The 25,660-nt window shown below is 40.5% G+C and overlaps 2 protein-coding genes across 9 annotated transcripts in view; one reads left to right on the forward strand and one right to left on the reverse strand.

The window, feature by feature from the left end:
- Positions 1-805, reverse strand: part of kdm1b (lysine demethylase 1B) — a 37,057-nt gene extending 36,252 nt beyond the window's left edge. The window contains exons 1-2 of the mRNA XM_088328562.1: positions 557-805; positions 159-301 (exon numbers count right to left, since the gene is read on the reverse strand). Of these exons, the coding sequence (XP_088184688.1) occupies positions 159-301; positions 557-572 (159 nt within the window). The 5' untranslated portion in view covers positions 573-805. The remainder of the gene's footprint in view (positions 1-158; positions 302-556) is intronic.
- Positions 1-24,427, forward strand: cfap69 (cilia and flagella associated protein 69). 8 transcript variants are annotated; one of them, XM_088328556.1, is made up of 25 exons: positions 1-99; positions 167-380; positions 1,355-1,500; positions 1,602-1,661; positions 1,756-1,821; positions 3,382-3,491; positions 3,568-3,644; positions 7,556-7,717; positions 9,266-9,424; positions 9,584-9,761; positions 10,756-10,879; positions 10,941-10,989; positions 11,069-11,190; positions 12,265-12,496; positions 14,294-14,461; positions 14,534-14,649; positions 15,045-15,163; positions 15,283-15,364; positions 16,719-16,911; positions 19,961-20,098; positions 20,160-20,236; positions 20,603-20,800; positions 22,492-22,578; positions 22,635-22,718; positions 23,848-24,427. In XM_088328556.1, exons 3-25 carry the CDS (start codon positions 1,420-1,422, stop codon positions 23,998-24,000), a joined length of 2,835 nt encoding a protein of 944 aa, XP_088184682.1. In that variant the 5' UTR covers positions 1-99; positions 167-380; positions 1,355-1,419; the 3' UTR covers positions 24,001-24,427. The 8 variants fall into 8 exon arrangements, with proteins under 8 accessions (XP_088184682.1, XP_088184683.1, XP_088184680.1 ...); XM_088328557.1 differs by lacking the exons at positions 1-99; positions 167-380 and adding an exon at positions 405-897; XM_088328554.1 differs by lacking the exons at positions 1-99; positions 167-380 and adding an exon at positions 906-1,220.
- The last annotated feature ends 1,233 nt before the right edge of the window (positions 24,428-25,660 follow it).

Here is a 25,660-nt window from a genome sequence, read left to right on the forward strand (position 1 = left end):
CTTCCAGGTTTAAGAACGGGCTGTGTTTTAACGTTTTGTGATTAACATCTATGGAAATACATGTGACTTGACTTGGGAGCAATTGGCTGAGGTTGACAGGTATTCTATCCCCCACCACATGGCAATTTCGCTTCAGAACAGATTATTGACGACTATACCTGCCCAGATGGAGGGTTGTTGGCCCGTTTCACCCGAATATTGCTCTGCCTCCCGGAGGATCTCGGTGCCTGGTCGTCGCCTGGAGAATCCCCGGAGCTCGGTCTCTTTCCTCGCCGGGCGCCAGAGCCGTTTCCGGGGTAGTCTGAAGAACAAGCGAGTGACATGTCAACGACGTGGGACAAAAGCCATGTTTCTTTTCGTCCTTTTTTCGATTTTCAAATGTAACTCTGAGAATTCTAAACAAAAATACAAATGATTTATCACGAGTTGAGCGTTTTAAACGCGATAAAAAGAAAATTACACATCGACGTGCTCTTTAAATCAGCTGTGTTGTGTTAGCATGCTAAATTAGCATGCGGCTAACGGAATCGGCCAGCTAGTACCATGCTCCACTCACCTGTGTCCGATAGCATGTTGTTTAAGCTGGATAAATTGTTATTTTTTTCATTCCTTTATTTCATTAACGCGTCTACGTGTTATTTTCGTTGTCTCTTTGTTGTTTTGTTGAAAAAAAGGAATAGTATTCTCGATATCAACCCGGATACAGGATCCAAGAGGCGTCTAGTTTCAAGATGTTTTTTTAATTTTTCTCGCTCGCCGTAGCTGCGGTCTGTCACCATGGTGACCGAAGACCAAACTTCCTCTATGTTGCTTTTTAAGGGGTGTTGATAACTGTGGCGGCTTAGACGTCATTTAGTCGTCTTTCGAAAGGATAAAACGCACGTACATGACGAAAATGTGAGTAGCGTGGAATTTTATCAGAATGGACGACGGTAACAAAACAACCCTTCGTTTTCACATCATGCGCCTCAAACTAGGAATACAGTAGTTGTTCAAACCAAAAAAAAGTTGAAATTACAGCGGGTGCACTTTTAATGCACCAAAATACTCAAAGACACAGTTAAGTATATCATTTTGAAGCGGATTTCTTAATATATGTATAGTCTACTTCCTCTCCCGTATTCTGGTTTTCGACAGTGGAGTGGGGTTTCAAATTGTCACAGTAACTTGAACGCACCATGAAGGTTTTGACAGCGACGAGGTTTGGAGGATCCTAAATTGTAATAATCAAGCTTTTATTGTTCTATTTTTCTTTAGAATGTCTCATTGAACTTTATGAATTATTTTGGGGGGGGTGCTGATATTTCTTTTTTTCCTTTTCTTATTTTCTTTCCTTTTCTGAGCGTCTTTTTAGGTTAAAATCTTGCAGAAAATGGCAGAAGAGGAATTCTAGCAACACGTTTGGTCTTTAATCCAAAAATGGATTCGTGTCAATTTTTACACAAACGAAAAGCGGAGCTCGCTGTTGTCCGGCCGAGGGTTCCACACCAACATGAGCGGGTGACTCAGATATCTTCTTGTTTTTATTTTTTTTTGATGTACTGTTAATGTTGGACCCATGCAAAACGTGAACATTTCCTGTAAATTGTGATGTCTCTCAGGTTCTTCCAAGACATCTCGACCTTGCCAAGGTTATTAGTCTACTTGAAGATCCCCTGACAGTAAGTTGTATTCTGCAAAGTGTGCAAAATATAAACACCCCTACAATAAAATGCTGTCTTATTTCTATTATATTTTTGTCTGTATTATTTATAGACCAACATGCAGGAGAGGCACATTTTTGTCTTGAAAAAGCTCTTCAAGAGGAAACAACAAGGCTTTGTATCCTTTGCAGGGGTGGCCAAAATTAAATTGCCATAGAGTGGGGGATGAAAAACCTATCGTAACTAGATTATCTCTTTTGAACGACCAGTACCCCAGATAAAAACATTAAAATAACAAAATAGTATACAGTAAGTCCTACTTATGTGTAATGTACGTTTACACGATTAGATAACATTATAAATAAGAATACTTTCAAGGAAAAAATGAAATTTCATTTCCGTTTTGTATGACTTCCCATAAGCTGGTAGAGTGGAGTAGCAGTTGGATGCAGAGAGTAGAGGAGATGGCAAATCAAAACTAAAACTAATTTTTAACCTTCTGCTTGCAAGGATTGTCATGCTTTTAGAAGATTTCAATGCTATTATCGGCTCCTTATTTTTAATTATAGTCATTATCGTCGATTGGTTACGGCAATGCAACTTAGCGAAGTTAGCATTCTGTATGCCTTTATCATATTTCTTGATCATCGAAGGCTTTGTTTCCATGGTTATAACGTGTTTGCTTCTACCTTAAGCTTCACTGCAAGCCTTGGACCCATTGCGAATACATATAGTACAAAAAGTATTTCAAAGTCTACAGGCTAAGTCTTTCAGAAGCACACAAGACTGAATGTAGAAAAAGGCATTGTGGCAGGTGGTTTAGCCAAATCATGTTGCCGTAGCACAAATTATTAATAGACAAGCAGTTTATATGACACCCACCAGTAGAAGACAGTCATTTTGGAGACCTAACTCGAATTCTGATTGTCAATTACGACCATATTCCTTGGCGAGGGTAACGATGGGGGCCTTCTCTTTTATCTCAAGCTTCGTTTCCATGTTCACCATCATATCATCTTCTTACGTCTTCCTTTAGCATTACTACGAGTCTTGGAAGCCTTAGAAAACCAAATTAACATTTGTTACATGAGATTCCAAACTGAAAAAGAGATAGAAAAGTATTATGGGAGGGAGTTCAGCCAACAGCATACAAGTATTTTTACCATGCCGTGAAAGAACATTAGAACAACACTTTTCATGAAATGTGTACTACAGTAAACCCCCGGGATACAGCATCCCTGCCTGAAGATGTTTTCACTTTACGATGTGGAATAGGACATATTTTTGGTTATCATCTTCTTACTTCTTCCTTTAGCATTACTACGAGTCTTGGAAGCCTTAGGAAACAAAATTAACATTTGTTACATGAGATTCTAAACTGAACGAAGAGATAGAAAGGTATTATGGGAGAGAGTTCAGCCAACAGCATACAGGTATTTTTACCATGCTGTGACGCACACCAATATAGGAGACGAGCATTTTATATGACATCAAGCAATAGCAGACAGGCGTCTTAGAGACATAACTCATCATTCACGCAAACACCAAAATAATTTATTTTTGGCGTGGTATTGAGGGGAGAATACCGTAAAATGGTCTGAAAAACATCTTATTCCACACCGTAAAGTGAAAACCTTTTAAGGTATCTCGAGGATCTATTGTAGATTCCCAGGCAATCCCCAGATGCTCATTTAAGGCCTGTCAGCAAATCTTTTTTGATTTCCTTGACACTGAGAAGCTGCTGAGGGAGTTGGCAAGCATCTCCAGGATCATCAAAGTCTGTGGAGAGAAGGCCGTCCATCAACCGGAATACTGCGTCGTTCTGTGCGATACTCTGAATATCAGCAGGTGTTTTTTTATTTTTTTGTTTTACAAATAACATTTCCCAGAGTATTACAATAGATGTCATCTTCCACTTCATAAGGCTTCCGTTCTTGAAAGAGAAGATGTCAGATGAGCTCCACTACGCTGATGATGTCAAGCAGTTTCTCTCTCGCATGGGTAACATTTTTTATGACTTGTCAAGTATTTTCAACATTAAAACCCTTGTGTTTATTATACGAATAGCAACCCCTCTTGGTGTAAAAACACTTCATTTGAATAAATAACTATCTATTTAAACAATAAGCAAAAACTCATGTATTATCTCGTTGACAACATTTTAGTTTGAGAAATTTGTAATCATTTTACAAAATTTAAATAAGCATGTTTGGCCGCCATTTTGCTAATACTGAAGCATAAGGGATAAGACAGAAGAAGTACTTGGGGAGAACCAGTGTAGGATTTAGAAGGGGAAGGTAATGTACAGATGAGATTTTTGCAGTGAGGCAGTTGTGTGAAAAGTTTGTAGTGAAAGAAAAATAAGTGTATTGGGCATTTATGGATTTTGAGAAAGCATGACAAGGGTTGATTGGGAGGCCTTGTGCCAAGTGTTGAGGATATATGGGGTGAGGCGCAGGTTGCTGGGTGCTGTGCAAAGCTTGTATGATGATAGTAGAGCTTGTGTGAGATTGGGGAGTGAAGTTGGCGAGTGTTTTTTGGCAAGAGTGGGTTTGAGGCAAGGTTGTGTCATGTCAACTTGGCTTTTCAATTTGTAAATGGATGGAGTGGTGCGTGAGGTGCGTGTAAGAGCAGGGAGAGCAGGTGTAGTGAGTGAGAGGGAATTGAAGGGAAGTCAGCTGTTGTTTGCAGATGACTCTGTCTTGGTGGCTGACTCTGCAGCAGGACTGAGATAGATAGATAGATAGATAGATAGATAGATAGATAGATAGATAGATAGATACTTTATTCATCCCCGTAGGGAAATTCACACTTCCAGCAGTCTACCCCGTTGTTTATTAACAGATTAACATGATGCCCTAGGGGTGCTTGTAGCGGAGTGGATGACGTCACGCTAGTCCAAAAGTTCGACATCCCTGCGGCAGATGGAAATCTTTTCTTTGTGAAAATCCAGGGATACACCACCTCGTGTTAACAAGTCCGCCTCCTCTCCGATTCCCCCCGGCTTTCGTGTCTCTGTATAGCAGCGTTGAAGCCGGATAGCTCCGGGTAGCTCCGGGTGGCTAGACGTTAGCGCCCGGAATGCTAAACGTGAGACGTGTTTCCGCAAAACACAGCAACTGCGCTCCCTGTGCGCTTCGATGTTTTCCACCAGCACTTGATGATCTTATTTGGTCGTGAGTTCGCATTTACCATGATTACGGATGGTACCGAAGACTTATAACGCTGCTAGCCGCTTAGCTAGCTCCGGCTCTTCTTCCACGATAGGCCCCTTCATCACGCCGGCACGAGAATTCTTCAGGGCAAGGAGTTGATTCCTTGAATACACACATTTTTGTCCATAGGATAGAAGTAATCCATAGTGTAGTTGTCAAAACGGGAAGAAAAAACACTGAAGATAGGAGCAGACAATAAAACAATAGGGCAGCTGCTGGAAAAGGCAGCCGCTTGTGGCAGCACCGCTTTTTGAGTGCTTTGGTAGTGGAGTTTCATAGTCTTTAAGCGAAAAAAAACTAAACTTGAATGCAGCCCGTCAGGTAATGAGGTGTTTGAGAGGTGGTGAGGTAGGTTGAAGCAGAGATTTTGTTAAATGTTGTAAAGCTGCAGGAGGTAGATGGTTTTTGGTATTTTTGAAGAAGAGTGTGGGTGAAAGGTGCAAGACGAGGGGTATGCTAAACGAATTGTTCAAATGTAGAAATTTGCGAATGGATGCCAAGCGAGGATTGTATGAAGGTGTTGTGGTACCAACAGTGACGTATGGCTCAGACGTGTGGGGTTTGGATTAAATGAGCATAATAGATTAACTGTCTTTGATATGAGATGTTTGCGTAGTATATGTGGAGCAACACGACAGGATAGGTTAAGAAATGAGGAAGAAAGGAGAGGAACTGTGAAAGAGCTTGCTAAAAAGGTTGATGAAAATGTTCTGAGATGTTTGGCCATAAGAAAAGAATGGATGAAGTCTGTTTGACTGAAAGAGTATGTAGTGCAAAGATTGTGGGAAATAGAATAAGAGGAAGGCCCAGATATGGCTGGATGGATGGGGTGAAACATGTTCTGGATGTTCGGTCGGTTGATTTCATGGATGCAAGAGTGTGTGCAAGGGATGGATGTGAATGGCAAAGGATAGTTTAGATTGACAGATATTAACGCATATGATGGGGAGGGGGTAAACAAGTTTATGTTGTCTGGTGATGAAGAGTTGCATAACACAGCAACTCGCCCCTTGTTGTGCTGTGGGCTTAATGCTCGGTGTCAAGTTGGGTACAGTGAAGGGGAATTAATATTTGGTGAACGTGAGTGTTTTCTATGACTTTGGTATATAAATAGACATTTGTAGCGAAGATCGTCAATTACCACAATGTATGTGGTGTATTTCTGATTAGTATAAATATATATATATATATATATATATATATATTAATAGTTATTACAGCCATATTTGGCCATCACTATCACGACCCAGAATGGAATCTCGGACTGAATTGCGTTCGTTTTAAAGTAATCTTTATTGGATTGAGCTGACAGAGCTGGCTTTGGAAGCCGATGGTTGTCGGTCGCTAGCAGCGTTGGGCGGAACGGCAGTTCCGTGACAGGTAGGCAGAATCATTTGGGGGCGGCAGTAGCTCAGGAGGTAGAGCGCTCGTCTTGGGATCAAGGGATCCCAGTTCGAATCCCGGCTCGTCCGTGTTACATGTCGAAGTGTCCTTGGGTAAGACACTGAACCCCTAATACCCCCAATAAGCAGGTTAGCGCCTTACATGGCTGCAAGGCTGCTATTGGGAAATGTGAAGCACATTGTAAAGCGCTTTGGGAAGTCATTGACTTGAAAAGCGCTATATAAATGCAGATCATTTCATTTCAATCAATACGTTTTAGCGGGCAGGTCGATGGCCAGGGCCGGTCGAGTAGATCGTAACACACTTTTGGTCATTTCTTGGGCCTGGAGATCAAATGAAGTGCACGCCGTCGCGCACCACTCATAGGCGGCCGTTCCCTATAGACGGGCTCTTCCAGACAGATGATTTATTACGAAGGCCACTTTCGCCGCTTCAGTCGCGAAGTTGCGGGCCTGGAGGTCGAAAATAAGCCGTCAGTTTACTAAGAAGGGGCAGATCCGGGCGGGATCCCCACCGAACTTCTCCGGCGCGCCCACTCGCGGCTCTGCCGTTTCGATGGCGGGAAAATTCACGAGTGGAGGGGGCGGGGCTTGCGGCGGCACGGCAGGCAGAGAATTACCAGGAAGCGGAACCGATGCGTGCAGCTGACGAGCGAGCATTTCTGGGAGGGCATCCAACCTTGCTTGCTGGTGCTGAAGCATTTCGTGTTGTTGCCGGATAAGTTGGAGAATGGCGGACACGCCACTCGACATCTGTCGGAGCTTCACCTCAGTCCGATGCAAACGCGACATGCCTCCTTTCTCTGATCGGTGCTCGTGAGAAACGTTCGCTGAATCCTATTTCTGGTCAGACCGTTCTATCACGACCCAGAATGGAATCTCGGACTCAATTGCATTCGTTTTAAAGGAATCTTTATTGGATTGAGCTGACAGAGCTGGCTTTGGAAGCCTATGGTTGTCGGTCGCTAGCAGCGTTGGACGGAACGGCAGTTCCGTGACAGGTAGGCAGAATCAATACGTCTTAGCGGGCAGGTCGATGGCCAGGGCAGGAGAGTAGATCGTAACGCGGGGCAGAAACAGGTCGGAACAGAAGGCAGGAATCAAAACAGGAGAGTAGTCTTTGGTACTTGGTAATCTGGCGAAACACACAAGAACACAGAAGTACGGTCTGACATCCTTGTCTGGACGCTGACCGCTTAGGAAGAGAAAGTCAGCCAATCAGAGAAAAGGATTGCCACAGGTGTCTTCACTTCGGCAATCATGACAATCACTGTAAGTTTTTGTGTTGTCCCAGGCTACCTGATGGGAGTGTCGGACAGCGAGGTGAGGCGAAAGGTAGTGGAGTGCGTCAAGTCTTACTACAACTGCTTGGGACCCAGCAAACCGTCGCTTGATGGTACGCTTCGGCCCCTTGGGCCGGCGTGTCGGACACTCCGCTACTGCAACCGACTACTGAGTCAGCGTCTCTTCCTTCCTCTTTCTTCTGCCTGTCATCTTGGCATTTCATCTTTTACGTTTTTCCTTCGAGTGATATGCCATTGTTTGTATTTAGCTGAGTGTTCTTTTTTTATAGTGCAGATTAGAAAGAACATTAGAACAACACTTTTCATGAAATGTGTCCTATAGTAAACCCCCGGGATACAGCATCCCTGCCTCATGATGTTTTGACTTTACGATGTGGAACAGGACGTCTTTTTACCCCTCATTACGACATTTCTCCTTCCATACAACGTCAACAAAAAATTACAGTACTGCGCATGCCCAAAGACGTATAGAATTCAGACTTTGCCATGTTTTCGGGTATGATTAGCAATGTTGATTAGATGACTATCTGCCATTGGTGGTTGTCATGTACAGTTTTGAGGTGCAATGGGTTTGTGCACGGCATCATGAAAATATTGATACGCTATTGGCTAAACTCATTCCCACAATGCCTTATTCTTTGTTAGATTTTGAATTTTGTGTCCTATGAAAATACTTTACGAGATAATGCGATACAATGCAGTTTTTTTGTACTGTATTTATTTGCTACGGGTCCAAGGCCCACTGTGATGCTAAAATGAGAAGCATTCATTTGATAACCATGAATATGAAGCTTAAGATAAAAAAGAAACACAAATAAAGCACACAAATTGCTACTAAGTAGCATGGCTCTTACCAATCGACAGTCAGCAATACGATACTATATTTTTGAACTTTATTTATTAGCTATGAGTCCAAGGCTTGCGGTAAAACTAAAAAGGGAAGCAAAAACATGATAACCATAGATAATGAAGCCTGGATTGATCAAAAAGAAGACACTCTAATTCCTACCCTCTCTAAGTGGCATGGCTGGAACCAATCAACACTGTGTACCATATTTTTTGTTCCGGGTTTATTTGCTATGGGTCCAAAGCTTTCAATAACGCTGAAAAGGATGACGCAAAGACATGATAGTTTGGAAACAAAGCTGATCATAAGAAGGCACAAAAATCGCAACCACCGCAAAGCAGCATGCCCGTAACCGATCAAAAATCAGGACTATTATTGAGATAAGAAAGCGATTAAAGCAATGAAATCTTCTGAGGGCATAATAATCCTCTGGAGTGGAAGGTTCAAAATCAGTTTTAATTCTAATCCGCCGTCTCCTTCCCCCCTCTGCATCCACCCGCCACTTCACTTGACCATCTTATGTCATGTCAATCCAATGGTGAATAAAATATATTTTTTCCTTCCAATGTATATTTATTTATCATATAATTAATCATATACACATATGATACACGGAGTTGAAATTACTATGTACTATTTTGTTATTTTCATGGTTTATCTGAGGTACCAGGGCCTCAGAAGCACTAGCTTTTCTTCACCATATGTTTCTCTCCCCCGCTATACGGTATTTTTACCTCGTGATCCCCATCTTGGAATGGATTCGTAATGTATCCCAGGGGTCTACAGTAAATAAGATGGGATTGTGTACCTAATGGTCCCAAATTTTGTGGCCTCCTTTGACACGCTTTAACAGATACGGGACCTCAACCAACATCCCCCGGTTACTGCCTGCAGCTTCTGGAGCACAGCGATTTGGCCAAGACGCTTTTTTTGTCCATAGCGGCATTAGAGAACCAGCCCGCCATCAAGTTGCTGCTCCTACAGACACTTCAGATGCTCTCCAGCACGTCCCGTAAGTTACTATCGACTAAAACCAGGCAGCAAAAGCCTTCTTTTAAAAAAATATTTGAGGTTGTTGAATACAGTAAATATTCATGTTTGACACTCTCAAAATGACACACTCAAAATCTGGGTACCAAGGGTCCATGATCTAATTCTTCATCCCCCCTAGATATAAACTGTGCTTTGATGCTGAGCGTGCGAGGGGCCGAAAGCATCTGCCTGCGCCTGAACGAGCCGGACCCGTCTGGGCTGATCCTTTTCCACTCTTCTGAAATCCTCTGGAACCTTTTGGAAAGCGGCAACAAGGCCCTGGTGGCCTCGCAGCTAGGCAGCTTGGAATGTGCTGTGTATGTGTGCTGTGTATGTCTAATCTGCTACCTGGGAGGCCACAAAGCCCTCAAACCTCTAACAAATGCCCTAACAATAGCCCTATGCCTATCAAAACCCTAATCCTGACCCTAACCTTAAGCGTTTTGCTACCCAGGGGCACACAAACCTCAAAACTGGTTCAGACAATATAAACCGTTTAACCCTACCCATAACCATAAACCGAACACAAACCCACCGGAACCCTAAGCCTAAAACTAACCCTAACCATAAAACTTCTGCAACTCCGAGGCACAAAAACCTCAAACCCTTAAACTTGTTAAGACAACCCAAACCCTTTAACCCTGCCCCTAAACCGAGCCTTAAACCCACTAAAAACCCTAGCCCTAACCGCAAGCCTAACCATAACCTTGGACCTTTTGCTACTTGGGCGCTCAAAAGCCTCAAACTCTAAAACTGGTTAGAACAACCAAAACCAGTAACCCTAAACTAAACCCTAAGCCTACTGAAATCCTAGCCCCAATCCTAAAACTAACCCTAACTTTAAACCTTCTGCTACCCTGGGGCACAAAAAACTCAAACCTTAAAAGTTGTTGAGACAACTTAAACCTTCTTGCCCTACCCTCTAACCCTAAACCGAGTTCCAAGCACACCAAAACCCTAACCCTAACCTTAAACCTTCTGCTACCCGGAGTAAAAAAAAACCTCCATCCCTACCCCTGAACAGATCTCTAAACCAACTAAAATCCCTATCTGTGAGCCTAACACTGACCCCAACCCTAACCTTAAACCTTCTGCCACCCGGGGGCACAAAAACCTCAAACCTTAAAACTTGTTGAGTCAACCCAAATCCCCTGGGCCTACCCTCCAACCCTAGACCGAGTCCCAAGCACTCCAAAACCCTAGCCCTAGCCCTAACCCTAATCCTAACCCCCAACACAAACACCCACCTTTAAACCCTTCGATACGAATCAATGAATGCTAATCTCATTGGCCTCTCTGTTGATACTCAAGATCTCTAAAAGAAGCTTTCAACCGCGCCCTGATGAACAATTCCCGACTCGTGGACCTCCAACTGCGCAACGATCTACTGGTGCTCGCCACCCTTTTTGCCGAAAACTCCTGTGCCCTCCTCATCGTAAGCCATGGTTTTCAGGCTAGAAATTAGCATGAGGTCATATTTTTTTCTCGTTTTTCAGGAGAGCTTGTTCGCCAAGCAACTGGTTGCGCTCAGCACCTTTCCCGAGTGTAAGTAAGGCAAAGTCTGTATGGTTTTGCATGGATGGTTCTAGATCTTATGGACACTTACCCCCCTTGTTTGTTTCAGTGAAAAGTCCTAGCAGTTTGGTGAGCAATCTGAAGCTAACGTACAACATGGCAGACCTGCAAATGAAGAAACTGCTGTTGAATCTGCTGGTGGTGATGTCAAGAGATCCTGCGATCATCCCGGTGATTATTTTCGACAAAGTCGATACAAAACGTAGCATTGACCTATGTTTACTGTAGAATTTGCTCCCCCGGAAGAAAATATTGCACATTTCAAACGCATTGATCTGGTATATTTTGGAGCAAAATCAAGTACTGTAGCTAGGTTTATGATAAATGTGTGCTCATGTAAAATATTGAATCATAAATACACTAGTTATGAAAGGCAATAACACAGTAAACAAGTCCTACCCATAAAGCATGGTAAACAAATAGGAGTTTAATGCATAAAAAATTGCTTGTCATCCAATTAGACGAAAAATCACTAGGGATGTTTTGATGCTAATGCTGTACTATTTTAAGGTATCATATCGGCGAGAACACAGACCAAATCACCAATATGAGTTTTAAATTTAACCAAATATAATGCTCAAATCTGTGATTTGGTAAATTACAGTATTAAATATCCGTACTGCTGCTATTATGGTTTCTGCTTTGACAGGATGCCAGTTCTTTTTCAATTGTTTACAGGGGGTTAGTGTAACATGCAACTTATGAGCTACGGTTAGGGCCCATCTCCACCAAAATCTTTCTCCTTTGAGCGATTTCTTTTCTATTGCTTGCAATGACATTACTGCATTTTTACGCTCTGTTGAAAACGCAGACAGTGCAATGAGGCCTGGGCAGGTAATCTGCGCGGAATGGTCAGCGCTAAGCCTTTTTTTTCCTGTTGCAGAGAGTTAAAATATATTCAACTGAACGAAAACGTGACGCTTTCTAAAGTCATGTTTTACCCAGCCTACTAATCATATTGCAAGCGTGGTGGGACAAACACCGCAATAAATGTCATCACGGGGTCAGGGGCTGACCAAGATTCCCTCGGACTTACAGAGATATGTAGCACAAATACACACCATGATGTCTGCAATAATTTATATCATGAAAAATACTAAAGTTATTTTTATTAACTTCGATATTTTATGCATTTGAAAACATTATATTTTTTGATAATACAAGTTTATGAGACTCCAGTAGGACCAATTCAATTAAACCTTCTTATATATGGAAGACACTGACTGACGTCCTGTTGGATTGTAGATTTTCAAGGAGGAACATGTGATCCTAGCTCTGCTGACTTTGGCCAAACCCCCCTTCACACCGCCAAAAACCAGGCCGGGATCTCGGGACTGGTCTTCGGTCCAGATGGAGGAACTTCAGCTGCAGGCTCTAGCAGTTCTAGCCACTGTGGCCCCGCTGGTTCTGGACCACTACATGGACTGCTACGGCAACGTGGCCCTGCTGCAGCTGCTGGACTGGTGCACTATGCAAGGTTATTTTAATAGCGCCTGCTAGTAATGTGTTCCATATTGGGCAGAGAGCAGCCTATCTTTTTCTGGCACGTGGTAATGACTAATGAAGAAAAAAGCTCTTCTCTGCCTCTCGCATTGGTTTTTATCCAGGTTTGTTACTAAAAGGCCGGAGAAATGAGCAGTTCCTTTAAAGTTTTTATTACAGAGTATTATGGGCGCAAATGAGCTACAGAACAATGAGTGTAGAAATTCGCATGCGCAAAGATGGCTGACAATCACTTTTATACTGAAAGGGCAATGTGTCCAAACAAAATTTATTTCCAAACTTTCCAGTAATTTTGACAATTTTTTATCATTTTAGGTACTTTTTCATACTTTTCTGTTATTTTTCTTTTTTTGTTTGTACTTTTTAAACTTTTTGATAATTTTTAATTAAAATGTTTACTTTTTTATATTTCAGTTTCAGTACTTTTCAGTACCTTTTTAAACTTATTACTAATTTTCAGGATCTTTCCATTCCATTTTGTACTTTTTCATAGTTCTCAGTTCTTTTTCAGGCTTCTGCATTTTTAATTCCTTGAATCTCAATTCTTATATTATTTTTTGGTACCTTTTCAAATGTATTTATATTTTTCAGTACTTTTTTATACTATTAGCTACTGTTTTATACTTCCATCCTTTTTTACACTTTTCACCACTCTTCAATACTTTTAGAACGTTTTTATACTTAACAGTAATTTTAAAAATGTTTTACTACTTTTCAGTACTTTTTCATACGTTTCAATACTTTTTCTTTCAAGTCAGTACTTTTTCAAATTTTTAACTTTTCAGCAGATTTTTAAATTTTTTTGCATTTCAGATTTTTTATTACTATTGGGTATTTTTGTATTATCTATCTATCTATCTATCTATCTATCTATCTATCTATCTATCTATCTATCTATCTATCTATCTATCTATCTATCTATCTATCTATCTATCTATCTATCTATCTATCTATCTATCTATCTATCTATCTATCTATCTATCTATCTATCTATCTATCTATCTATCTATCTATCTACTTTTTCATTCACTTCAGTACTTTTTTTTTATACATTTCAGTGCTATTCAACGTGTTTTATTCCTTCAGAACTTTTTCATACTTTTGAGTGCATTAGTTCTCAGCACAGAGATGAGACTGAGCAAGGTAGTGTCATCAGCAAGGGTGAACAGTAAAAGGCGTAGAGAAGGCATGACAAATATATGGCCTGTGGGCCGGATCCATCCTGTTGGATGATTTAATCTAACCCGCAATACATTCCTGAGTATGTTGAAAAAGAAGTGAGGGATGCAAGTCATTTCATTCAAAAGTTACGATTATTTTTAAATCCTCTCTGCGGCCGCAACAGGGCAGTGTTGAGTTTGTATAGTGTATCGAGTTGGTTCAGGTCTAAAAATGCATTCATGTAACTGTTAAAATATACCAGTTTACACATTCAATGCCAAACAATAAGATCTTTTTTCCCTATTGCTTTGTGAATAAATGTGTTGTATTTAGAAAGGATCCCTTATCATTCGTTATTATATTATATAGGGGAGGTTATTAACGTGGAACTAATAACAAAGCATAATACTGGAAAACAAGGCTAACCATTTGGAGTTGACAATCGTTTACTGCCAACCTTAGTACAGAAAGTCTGGATCCGGTCCTAGAGCCAAACTTTGTTTGACGTACCTTGTGAAGAGTGAGAAAATCAAAGGACTCAGCACAGTTAATTTAGACTTTCACACCCACCTGACTAAAACATAGAACGTCTGACTTTACTTTTTGTCAGCAGACGGATACTGTGGACAAGGCCACAGCTTTCATGCCACGGGTGGGCGAGGCAGCAAGAAGGCTCACCTGCGGTACTGTATCCGGCTGATGCGGTCTGTAACCTCGCTGGCGGACAGAACCCTCAACCAGGACTTGTGTGACCAAGGGACCATACAACTTATTTTAGGTTTGACAAATGTAGTCCAGGTTGGGCAAGGATACATAACCACCCAAAATGTTCTTCTATCCGATTTCTCAGGACTCCTGATGCAGACGGAGATGAGGTCTGGCGAGGAGGATGCCATTGCCGTGGAGATGAAGTCAGACATGCAGGTCATCCTTGCGGCTTTGTGTGAGGGCGACATGCACAGGAAGGTAACGACGCAAAGAGTGTTATCTTTAAACTTTAGTTGACACTCAAAATAAGGAGAGAAGACATCACTGGATTTGGAACTTGCAAGGAGGCCAGGGTGAGAGGCCTTCGGATAAGTGAATTCCATTCCCCATTTTTGAACCCTACCCTGGGCCCCTCCTTTTTATTAAATCTTTAAGGTTACAAAAACTGATGAGGCCTATGGGTTGTAGAATTCCAAGAACAGCATCATGAGTGGACAAATGTGACAATGATGAAATAGTAAATGGACTGCAATGCACAATAATAGTCAAAATAAAGAAGTGGTCTCCTATGAAATCTTCTTTGCAGTTGTCCAATGTTAAAAACAGTATAAACTCTTTACCGAGCCTGATTTGAACGGGTGTACGCTTGGCAGGAACTGTTTGGAACCAAGGGGGTGGAGATGACTGTCCACTTCCTGAAGAGAGGGGCCGGCATGTTCTACAGTGGCCTGGGTCACAACAAGCTCCTCCTCTCCACTTTGGTCTGCATGCGGTCAGTTGCTAGTTGCAAGGAGCAGATGTTTGGGTTGCTACGTTTTGGGATTGGGTTAGGTTTCATAGAATTGAACTGAAGAGGTGAATTGGATCATATTCAAATCTTTATTTTGTTAGAATCTGCATCGTGGGCTGCTACACGACTGAGGACATCTTCCTAGCCCAAGATGGTGTTCTGGTTTTGCTGGACCTACTCAATGTAAGGAACATGAACTCTACACTAATCAGTTGGGTCGAGAATATCTCAATTTGACCAAACTTCCTGTTTTTTTTCCCCCATACGAAGTCAAGAATTGAATCGTTTTAAATGAAAGAATAGTAAAAAAAACTTTTATAAAACAACCTAATGATGTTGACGAAAACCCTACAAAAAAAACGATCCACTTATACCTGCTTGAATTTACATATACAGTGGCCTGTGAAACTATTTGGCCCCCTTGAACTTTGTGACATTTTGCCAGACTTCAAACATCAAGATATGAAACTGTAATTTTCTGTGAAGCATCAATAATAAGTGGGACACACTTTATTGGATATCTTAAACTTTTTTTAACAAATAAAAAACGAAAAAGTTGGTGTGCAAAATTAATCAGTCCCCTTGAGTTAATACTTTCTAGCGCCACCTTTTGCTGCGATTACAGCTGCAAGTCGTTTGGGGTATGTCTCTATCAGTTTTGCACATAGAGGAACTGATATTTTTGCCCATTCCTCCTTGCAAAACAGCTCGAGCTCAGTAAGGTTGGATGGAAATATAATATATATATATATATATATATATATATATATATATATATATATATATATATATATATATACCAGTTAGGATGATTTTACACAACTTTCTGGGGTTCTGTCCAAAACAAACTCAACTTGGATTTTTTTTTTAATTTTGTAAATATGAAAAAACAAATCCAAATAAAAATGGATGTTTTGTTTAATGCAACCTAAAGATTTGGATGAAAATGAATGGACAACCCCGCAAAAAACATGGATCTTTTATTGTATTTACGTTTTCAACATCCATCCATTATTTGCGGCACTTATCCTCAGTAGGGTCGCGGGGGTGCTGGAGCCCAACCCATCTGACTTTGGGCAGTGGGCAGGGGACACCCTCAACGGGTTGTAAATTTTAACAAAGGAATACAAATTCTTTATTAATACGGGGTCATTTTATTAAAAACAACCCAAAGATGTATTTTTTTATACCACTTGTTACTACATTTATCAAAGCATATGACATAAACAAAAATAACAAATTCAGACTTCAGGTAATCTTGCAAATTACTGTTAAGGTCATCATACGTCTCTGATATGCCTTTGTGCTATTCGTCGACGGAATGTCATCACGAAAATGTCAATATGCTATTGGCTGAATGCCCTTTACAAATTCTCACTCTCTTTTGGTTCAGCAGGAGTTTGTTTATCTATGGTTCCTTAGACTTGCAGTAATGCTAAAGGGAGAAGAAAAAAGTCACATTTTTATCGCCGGGGTTCTTCAGTTTCCGGAAACTTTTCGTAGAACCAATCAACCTCCGCTTTGATTTCTCCCTCAGTCAAGTCCAAAGTGTGTTCATTGTGTGGTCCTGGCCACCCTGTTGGAGCTGTGCGACAACCAGAAGACCATCCCTCAAATCCTGAGCTGGAGTGACGGTGCCGGCCGGACGGCCCCCAGCCTCCTGCTGCGACTGTGGCGCCGGGAGGAAAGACAACTGGGAGCTGTTCGGAACCGGCATGGCGGGATTACAGGTTTGTTAAGAGGAGGTTTGTCAAAGTCATTTTAACTCGTGGGCCACATGGTCGAAAAACAACTCTCACGGGGGCCGGAGTAGTAAATTAATGGCATAAAAAGCATGCCTTTGCTGTCATTTGGAGGCTCATAATCTATGTTTCCTCTAAGCTGCGCGCTTGCGCAATTCCGCACTGCCCGCACATTCTCAGCGCACAAGAAAATCTATACAGCGCAATGTTCCCTCTAAGCTGCGTGTGTGCGCAATTGCGCACTACCCAGAGCTTTTCCGTGCACAAGAAAATCTAGCCACCTGACAATAATCAGGGCTCGAAATTGCTAATTAAGAAGCAAATTAAGTCAAAGTTACAGTGCATGAAGGTAAAAATACCAGGGTTCCCCTGACGTTGTGTTCTAAATGCGGTGTTTGGAAGTCAAGGTCGAAGTAGAACGAAGTTGAGTTAAGTCAGTAGAGTTTTTCGAGAACCAGCTTCTTTGGCTCGGCTCACTAATTGGAACCGGCTCTTTCGGGTCCTAAACGGCTCTTTGGGTTGTTTTTGCTTCTTTCATCCCTATATGACCAAATATTATGTAAAATTATGCACAAAATGACTTAAAGGAAGGGGGAAAAGGACAAAAAAGAAAAATGAAAAAGTAGTGAGAAGCTGAGAAAAGAAGAAACAAAAGGAAGAGAAAAAAGAAGGAAAAATTCAGAAAAAAAAGCCTGAAAAAAAGAAAAGAAAGAAACAAAGTAAAAAAAAGTAAATGAGAACAAAAAGAAAAAAGTAACAGCTAGGAAAAAAAAAAACACAATGAATTTTTTTAAAAGGAATTTAAAACAAAATGGAAAAAAACAGGGAAAAAGAACAAAAAGTTTGTGTTGCATTCAAATAATTTCCAATTATACCAAGTAAATCTTGTTGCCAACATTGTACTTCCACTAAAAAATGTGATTACATACAGTTCTGTATCATGCAACCGACTAAATAAGCCACCCAAAAATGTTAGCAAGACACTAGCGACAAAAGACACCATGGGAAAAAATGGAAATCTTGTGAAAGAATTATAAAAACAAATGACGTTTGTAGGCCGTACAAGCTTTGCAATTGTACATTAGTCAATTCATTCAAAAGTGAAAAATAATGTTGCATTGCCGGAAACTCAGCAAAATGTAACGTGATGTCAAGTTTTGGACATGTTTGATCATGACTTAGTTGCCACACTTGGAATTGCTGTTGCTCACTGTTGTTTCAAGCGTTGCTCATCGACTTTGTGTGAACACTCAGACCCGTGGAAACTTACAGGGAACATTGCTCACAATTGAAAAACACTTATGAGTGTAAGATTTGATTCTAAAAACAATATTGAGGGTTCGTTTACCTTAATATTTTTTCCTTTACTAAGAGTCGTACTCTTGTAGTATTTTCCAACTGTGCATTTGTAAAAACAAAAAAAAAAAAGAAAAAAGAAAGAAAAGTAAAACAACAATTTAAATATTTTCTCTCACAGTTAATTCACCTCAGGGAAACTGGAACAAGAGAAAAAAAGCACACAACACTAATTTAAGTTCATATGATTCAAATCAGGGGTCTCGAACTCAATTTCGAACTCAAGGTCTAGGAGAGGATGGGCCAAATCGGATATGCTACTGTTATCAAATATAGATTTTTAGAAATTACCTACACAAAAAAAACAAGTTAAGACTTGCTTTCAACAGGAACAGCCAGCCAAGTACACTGACTTTCAAATACTGCTTTTAAAGCACACTACAGACAGAAGTCGGATTTTGCAAGCTCTTTTAAAACGGAATAAATCTATATCCTGCATGCACTGTAATTGTTGGCTGCATTTTAGAGTGAATTGTTTGCGATGATGAGCCCTGCCCAAACAATTAACATGGCGGTAACATTAATATCAAATCAAATCAATTGTATTTGTAAAGAACTTTTCAGGCAAGAAATTGCCACTCTAAGTGCTGTATAAAAACATTTAGCATATAACAAGACAGTGAAATCCATTTAAAGACAAGTAAAAGCACCTTCAAATTGATCCAGAGATGCACAGAGAGCCAATGCAGTGATTTTAAAACTGGTGAAATGCGATCCCTCCCCCGGTCTCTATAAGGACCCATGCTGCTGAGTTTTCCCTTTTTGGGAAGACCAGAGAGCAGGGCATTACAATAATCTAAACGAAAATATATAAAAGCATGCATCAGTACCTCCATGTTTGCCTGAGAGAGAAATGGGCAGACTGGCTATACAGTATTTTTGAGATGATAAAAAACAATTTTAGCTATTGTTTTTGATATGTGGAATAAAGTTGAGCTCAGAGACAAAAATAACGCCCAAGTTTTTGATATCATCTAAAGGTCTAAAATCTTGTATTTTTGGTAAAAGTTTCTCTCCGACTTTAAGGACCAATGAGTAAAACCTCTGTTTTGTCCTGGCTGAGCTGTGGGGAGTTTACTGCCATCCGTGACTTGATATCTGAAATGCAATTTGAAAGGGTCTCAAATTTGCACGGGCCACACTTACTTTCATATTAAGATGGGGGTCTCAAACTATAGTCCCATGGGCTGCAAATGCCCCCCTTCCTTTAAAAGCACACCCTTGACATTCAAGTAAAATAACATCGGGATGGGTGTATCTATCTATCTATCTATCTATCTATCTATCTATCTATCTATCTATCTATCTATCTATCTATCTATCTATCTATCTATCTATCTATCTATCTATCTATCTATCTATCTATCTATCTATCTATCTATCTATCTATCTATCTATCTATCTATCTATCCTCAAACATTCTCTGGTTGATAAATCATTGTCAGTAAATACAGCTGCAGTGGGTTATTTGGCATCATCCATTGGACCTATTGAAAACTGCAGGTCATTGTTTGACATGATGCTGCTCATTTTTCCTCTTTTGCTTCTCTCGGTATATTCTTACAGGTCAGATAAAATCTTCTGGTAGGGCTGACCCAGCCCCCTGGCCGTATAATGACATCCCTGGTTTAGAGTTTGAGCCGGCTAAAAACAAAAACTTAATCAGGTTTCCTTTTCCCAGATCCTAAGCAGCCTGTCCTGGTGTATCGAAAAGTTGACGACGCTGAGCTGATGTCCACCGCAGACAGCGCCAGTTCAGCTGTGCTGGAGATGCAAGAAAACATGCTAGCCAAGATGTATTTGATCTTCTGCAAAATTGGTAAAAAACACGTAAAACATTGGCGAAGGCTCCATAGAATTCTCATTTGGATCGGTTGCAGGTTTTGAGGAACTTCCGGGATTGTCCGTGAAGGACAGAGTGACCTTGAGTATCGTCAAAAGGTACCTGGATTTCAAGGTAAGAACACAATTTACGGTAGAACCCCAGGATAGGGTGTCTTTTCCCTATGATGTTTTCAGTTTTTGAAATAAGATTTTTTTGGGCCCTCTTTATAGCATTTTTACAAACATGTGACATAAACAGCAAATTCATTTGCATGCCAAACCACGTATAAAACTCAAATTTGTATGTAGATTTACATATCTATAATGCCAGCTTGCTATTGCTTAAGGTCATAAAATGCTGGTCCGCTATTGCCTAACGTCACGGCATCATGACAATTCTGATATGCTAATGAATGAATTACCTCCCACAAGGCCCTTCTCTCTCTTTCAATTCAGAATTCTATGCTTTGTAAAGACTGCGTATTTTCCGTCGTTTTAGGTAAGCCAAGTGTGGGAAGAGATCAGCCGCGAGCTAATCCTAGAGGGGGTCCGGCCTGTTACGCCGGACCAGGAGACCCTTCGTATCGCCCAGCTGATGTCGCAGAGAACCGCCGAGAGAGTTATTGAGGAGCAGGAGGAAATCTTACGACAGCACACCCAAGAGGCCAAAAAAGAAGAAGAACTCATGTATGAAGAGGTGAGATAGTCAGGAAATGGGAGCATTTTTTTCCCGTTTACTTCCAACATCGCCAAAGGGGATACAGTAGACCCCCGGGGTACAGCAATCCGGTCTTACAACATTTTCGTAAATTATTGATTAAAAAAAAAAGGACACTTGACGCCCGGAATATGGCTACCCCGCCCTAAGACATTCTTGTACATTTTTGAAAAAAAGACAATAGCTCTTGCCACATAATGCAAATGTGCAATAGACCCCCAGGATACGGTGACCCCGTCTTACCTAAAATAGGACACTCGGTTTTGCCACCAATGACAAATCTACAGTAGACACCCGGGATACGGCAACGCAGCATTACAAAGTTTTCACTTTACTTTTTTGGCCTCTCTTTACAGTATTTTGTCCATACAGTGACCCTGCATTATGTCGTTTTCATTTTATAGCTTTCAATAAGATGTTTTATCATCCCCACTTAACGACATTTACTCCACTATGCAGTGAACCATCCTTTTTTTATATTCCGGTGTTAAGATGTTTTTCAACCCCTCTTTATAGCATGTCCTTACTATACAGCGGCCCCACCTTACAACGTTATCACTATACTGTTTGGATTGAGATGGGCTTTTTTTCCTTTTTTCGACATTTACCCAACCATCCTTCATTATCGACAAATTATGACGCATAAAATTCAAACTTTACGGTGTTCTTACATAGTGCAAGTTACGTTACTAAGATGAATGCTCTCTATTGGTCGATGTCATATAAAGTGCTGCTTTTCTAATTGGTTGGCTTCACAGCATCACAAAGATGTTGATAGTCTATTGGCTGAACATCCTCCCACAATGCTCCCTTCCTCTCTTTTCTTTTTAAGTTCAGAATCCCGTGTGACAAACTTATTTAGCTACGTGTCCCATGGGCAGTGACGCGATAGGGAGAGGCAATAATATGATAACTGTGGAAAAGAAGCTTGCAATAATAAAAAATCCAAATAAGGCATACTCATCATAATCACCACTAACTGATATGGCCGTAACCGATTGACGATCGGGAGGGACTATTAATAAAAGCACAGTGTGTATTATTTCCTGTATTGTGTCTTGCAATTGAAAATGAGTGCTACATAGGAACAAGTAAGAAAATAAACTACAGAGACTCAACATGACCAAACTACAACACTTCTTTCTTTCTTCTTTTTTGCGAGTTTTGGGTACCCGACAAATATGTTCGCTCCCTCTAAGTGAGGCTTATGTAATATATGTTTGCTTATTATTTAAATCAATATCTTTTTTACTTAGTAGTGCTAAATAATATACACTTTGCCTTCAAGAATTATGGTAACATTTTTAATTAGTATATTTTGCTAAATAAGTAAGTCCATGTTTTATAAGAATAACATCCTATGTTACATAATTGTCTCTTAATTAGCTTAATTGTTTTATCTTAAAAAGATGTTTTTATTTAACTTGTTTAGGCACCTTTGGGCTTCCAGACACTGCGACTTAGTGGCCAAACTGCGATTTACACTTCAATGGAAGTTCATTATAAAGCAGTTCCGAATCTTGTGTAAAAAACATTTTTAGCTATGTATCCCATGGGCAGTGCTGATAAAGGGAGAAGCAAAAAATGACAGCTATGGAAACAAGGGTTGCATTAGTCAAAAATTCAAAAATCTGATCGATTGAATTTATCTTGGTTTGATTTAATTGCAGATGAAGTCTCACTGGAAGCAGCGTCAGCTCACCGCCAAGTCTTGGAGCAATTTTGTCTCCAAGACGTCCAACTATGACGTCCTCAAGGTTTGTCCCTATCCTCAAATCAAATGTCCTTGGTTTGAGCTTTCATTTTCTTCTAGGAAATCAAAGACAAGCGTGAAAAGCACATGGATTTCATTAGGACCGAACGGACAGAGGACGATGTGGCGCGGCGACACGAAGAGGTTTGAAATCCCGCTACTTAAAAGTATTCATATTATCAATTGGTCGGTTGGTCTCTTGCAGGGTTCTTTTTTTGGTAACTTTGTTGTGTTTTTTTTCCTTCTTTTTTTACATACAAACAAACAAAAACAAAGGACAGAAAAAAGAAGACAACATTACTCAATGTTCAGTCTGCATTATTTATTAGAGGTGCCCTTATTATTCCTGTAATCCATCCATTTTCCCCATTTGTCCATGAATTGGGTCTTCTGTATTCATATTAAAGATGCGGTCCTCTCCACTATAAATATTTCCACCTCAGTGCACACCCACTGCTTCATGGTGGGCTGGCTCTAGTTTATACCATAAACTCGTTATTACTTTTTTGCTAGCTGTTAGAAGACTTTTTACCACATATTCATCTTTTTCTGTAATATTTTTTCTCTTAGATTTCCCAAATAGAGCACCTTGAATGTGTTGGGTATTCCGTGTCCCGTTTTACATATATTCCACTCATCTTCCGTTTTTAAAAAAAAATCTATCTCCTTTTCCCATTTTCTTTTAATATAGAGTCATGAATGCCCACTACGTGCCATCAAACATTCTTACATTGCTTCAAAAGTTTTACATTAATAGGCTCTTTCCAAAATGTTGATGACCTGTTGGGTCAAAAACGACACCTTGCCACCCAGTCTCAGGGCACACAGAGACCGACAACCATACACTCGCTCATTCACACCTAGGGACAATTTGGACTGGCCAATTGACCTGACATGCATGTTTTTGGATTGTGGGAGGAAACTGGAGTGCCCGGAGGAAACCCACGCAAGCACGGGGAGAACAGGCAAACTCCACACAAGAAGATTCGATATACCTCAGAACTGTGCCGGACATGCGCTAACCACTGCGCAGCCGTGCTGCCGTAATTGTGCTTCATAACTATCTTATTCTATATTCCTATTGTACTGTTGGTTATTGGTCCCTCCTGGTTTTATGTGCTATTTACTTTTGTACCTCAATTTTTGCCACCCCTAATTCTATGCATTTCCATTTTGCAACATAACTATATTTACACCAATAAATCAAGGTTGAAATATGTTCTGAGTAAAAGTATTCCTGTATCTAATTCTTTTTTTTATCCCACTCTTGCAGGTTTTTATCGGGAAGTTGATCGTAAACGGAGATACCCAGGCCCAAGGCAGCGTCAGCCTGAAGGTGGTCCAGACTCCCGTGATGGCGGCCGCTCACGAGAAAGTTTTGCTCTCCCTGCGGGAACCCGATTACTTTAACACTATTCAAGATTAATCCCATTTTTGCACCATAACCCCACTTGGATGGATCCGATCACTTCTGTCTGTCTTTCACCCGTGAATACACCCCCCCGTGGAGGAAAACAAAGGCTGTGATGGTGGCAGCTCATTGGAAAGGAACAAAATTATTTCAACATTATTCAAAACTATTCCCATTTTTCCCACGTCCTGTATGGATTTGATCACCTGTCCATCTCTCACAAAATTTAACTCCCAGGGGAGGAAAATTTGTGACAGCTTACGATGGCGACGGGTCGCCAAAAAATCCAGCTCACCTTTTGCAGGGGTGGGCCAACTATGGCCGGCGGGCAACATGCGGTCCCTCAGGCTTCTGATTCCGACCTGCCAGATGTAAAAATTATGATAATAGGTATTAAATGGTTAAATAAAATGTACTACTAATAAAATGTGTTCATTTGGTCCCCATTGTCCTTAAAAGTGGTGCAAGTATATGAAATTCTCGGATGCCCTCAAACAAACTATTCTTTCTTCATCTTTTTGAGGGTTTGGGTAGACAATTGAACTGTATTTGAAACTGTTGTTTTCTCTTACCATTTCATCCTGGAATTAAAATACAATCACGGACACACCCGTGATATCACAATGGGAACCTTTTTGACCTGTATACATTACAGTAAACGAATATATATGTTTGAAACCCTAGAAACACTTTAAAACCCTGTCATAAAGTCTAAGGACTAAATTGAAACCCTATCTGGAAACCCTATAATTGCTTTACAACCCTTCATTAAGCCTAAAAACTTGTTTTAAACACTATTTGGTAACTCTAGAAACACTTAAAACCCTTATCATAAAGCCCAATAACTAGTTTAAAACCCTATCTGGAAACCCTGAAAATGCTTTAACCCCCAATTAGGCCTAAAGACTAGTTTGAAACCCAAGTTGCAAACCCTAAAAACGCTTTAAAACCCCTAATTAAGCCTAAGAACTAGTTTGAAATACTGTCTGGAAACCCTAAAAACACTTTAAAACCATGTCATGAAGCCTTAGGACTAATGTGAAACATTATCTGGAAAACCTAGAAACACTTAAAAAGCCCTAATTAAGCTTAAGAACTAGTTTGAAATCTTATTTGGATACCTTAAAATTGCTTTAAACCCTTAAATAAGCGTAACAACTAATTTAAAAACCCTAGCTGGAAACCCTAGAAAAGGCTCTAACTATAACCCTAACCCTTAAAAAAGCCTAAAAATTATATTGAAACCCTAGCTGGAAACCTTACAAACATTCTAAAACCATATCATGAAGCCTTATGACTAATTTGAAACCCTATCTGGAAACACTTTAAAAACTCCAATGAAGCCTACAAACTAGTTTGAATGCCTATCTGAAAAGTCAAGTCAAGTCACATTTATTTATATAGCCCTTAATCACAAAAATGTCTCAAAGGACTGCACAGGATTACAACTACAAAATTACACAATTACCTGATCTTAAACCAGCATGCGGGCAAGAAACAACTCAAAAACCTCAGTGTGAGGAGAAAAGAGAAACCTTGAGAAAGGACCTCACATGTGGTAATTCCCCTTCCAGGATTGACCAGGTTGCAGATCTTATCTCCAGAGGCAGGGCATTCCATAACACCGGGGCCCGGATGGAGAACGCTCTCGAGCCTGCAGACTTCTTGGCTCTCG

The sequence above is a fragment of the Urocampus carinirostris genome, chromosome 2 (assembly GCF_059441175.1).
Source record: "Urocampus carinirostris isolate Australia breed hairy pipefish chromosome 2, RoL_Ucar_1.0, whole genome shotgun sequence".
Classification (NCBI taxonomy): Eukaryota; Metazoa; Chordata; class Actinopteri; order Syngnathiformes; family Syngnathidae; genus Urocampus; species Urocampus carinirostris.

What these genes read in the sequence shown, in the direction of transcription:
- cfap69 (XM_088328556.1), top strand. Translation starts at nt 1,420, where the DNA reads ATGGATTCGTGTCAATTTTTACACAAACGAAAAGCGGAGCTCGCTGTT. An exon ending in GACCATACAACTTATTTTAG is followed by an intron (nt 14,462 to 14,533) that starts GTTTGACAAATG and finishes CCGATTTCTCAG; the next exon opens with GACTCCTGATGCAGACGGAG. An exon ending in AAAGGTACCTGGATTTCAAG is followed by an intron (nt 20,237 to 20,602) that starts GTAAGAACACAA and finishes CCGTCGTTTTAG; the next exon opens with GTAAGCCAAGTGTGGGAAGA.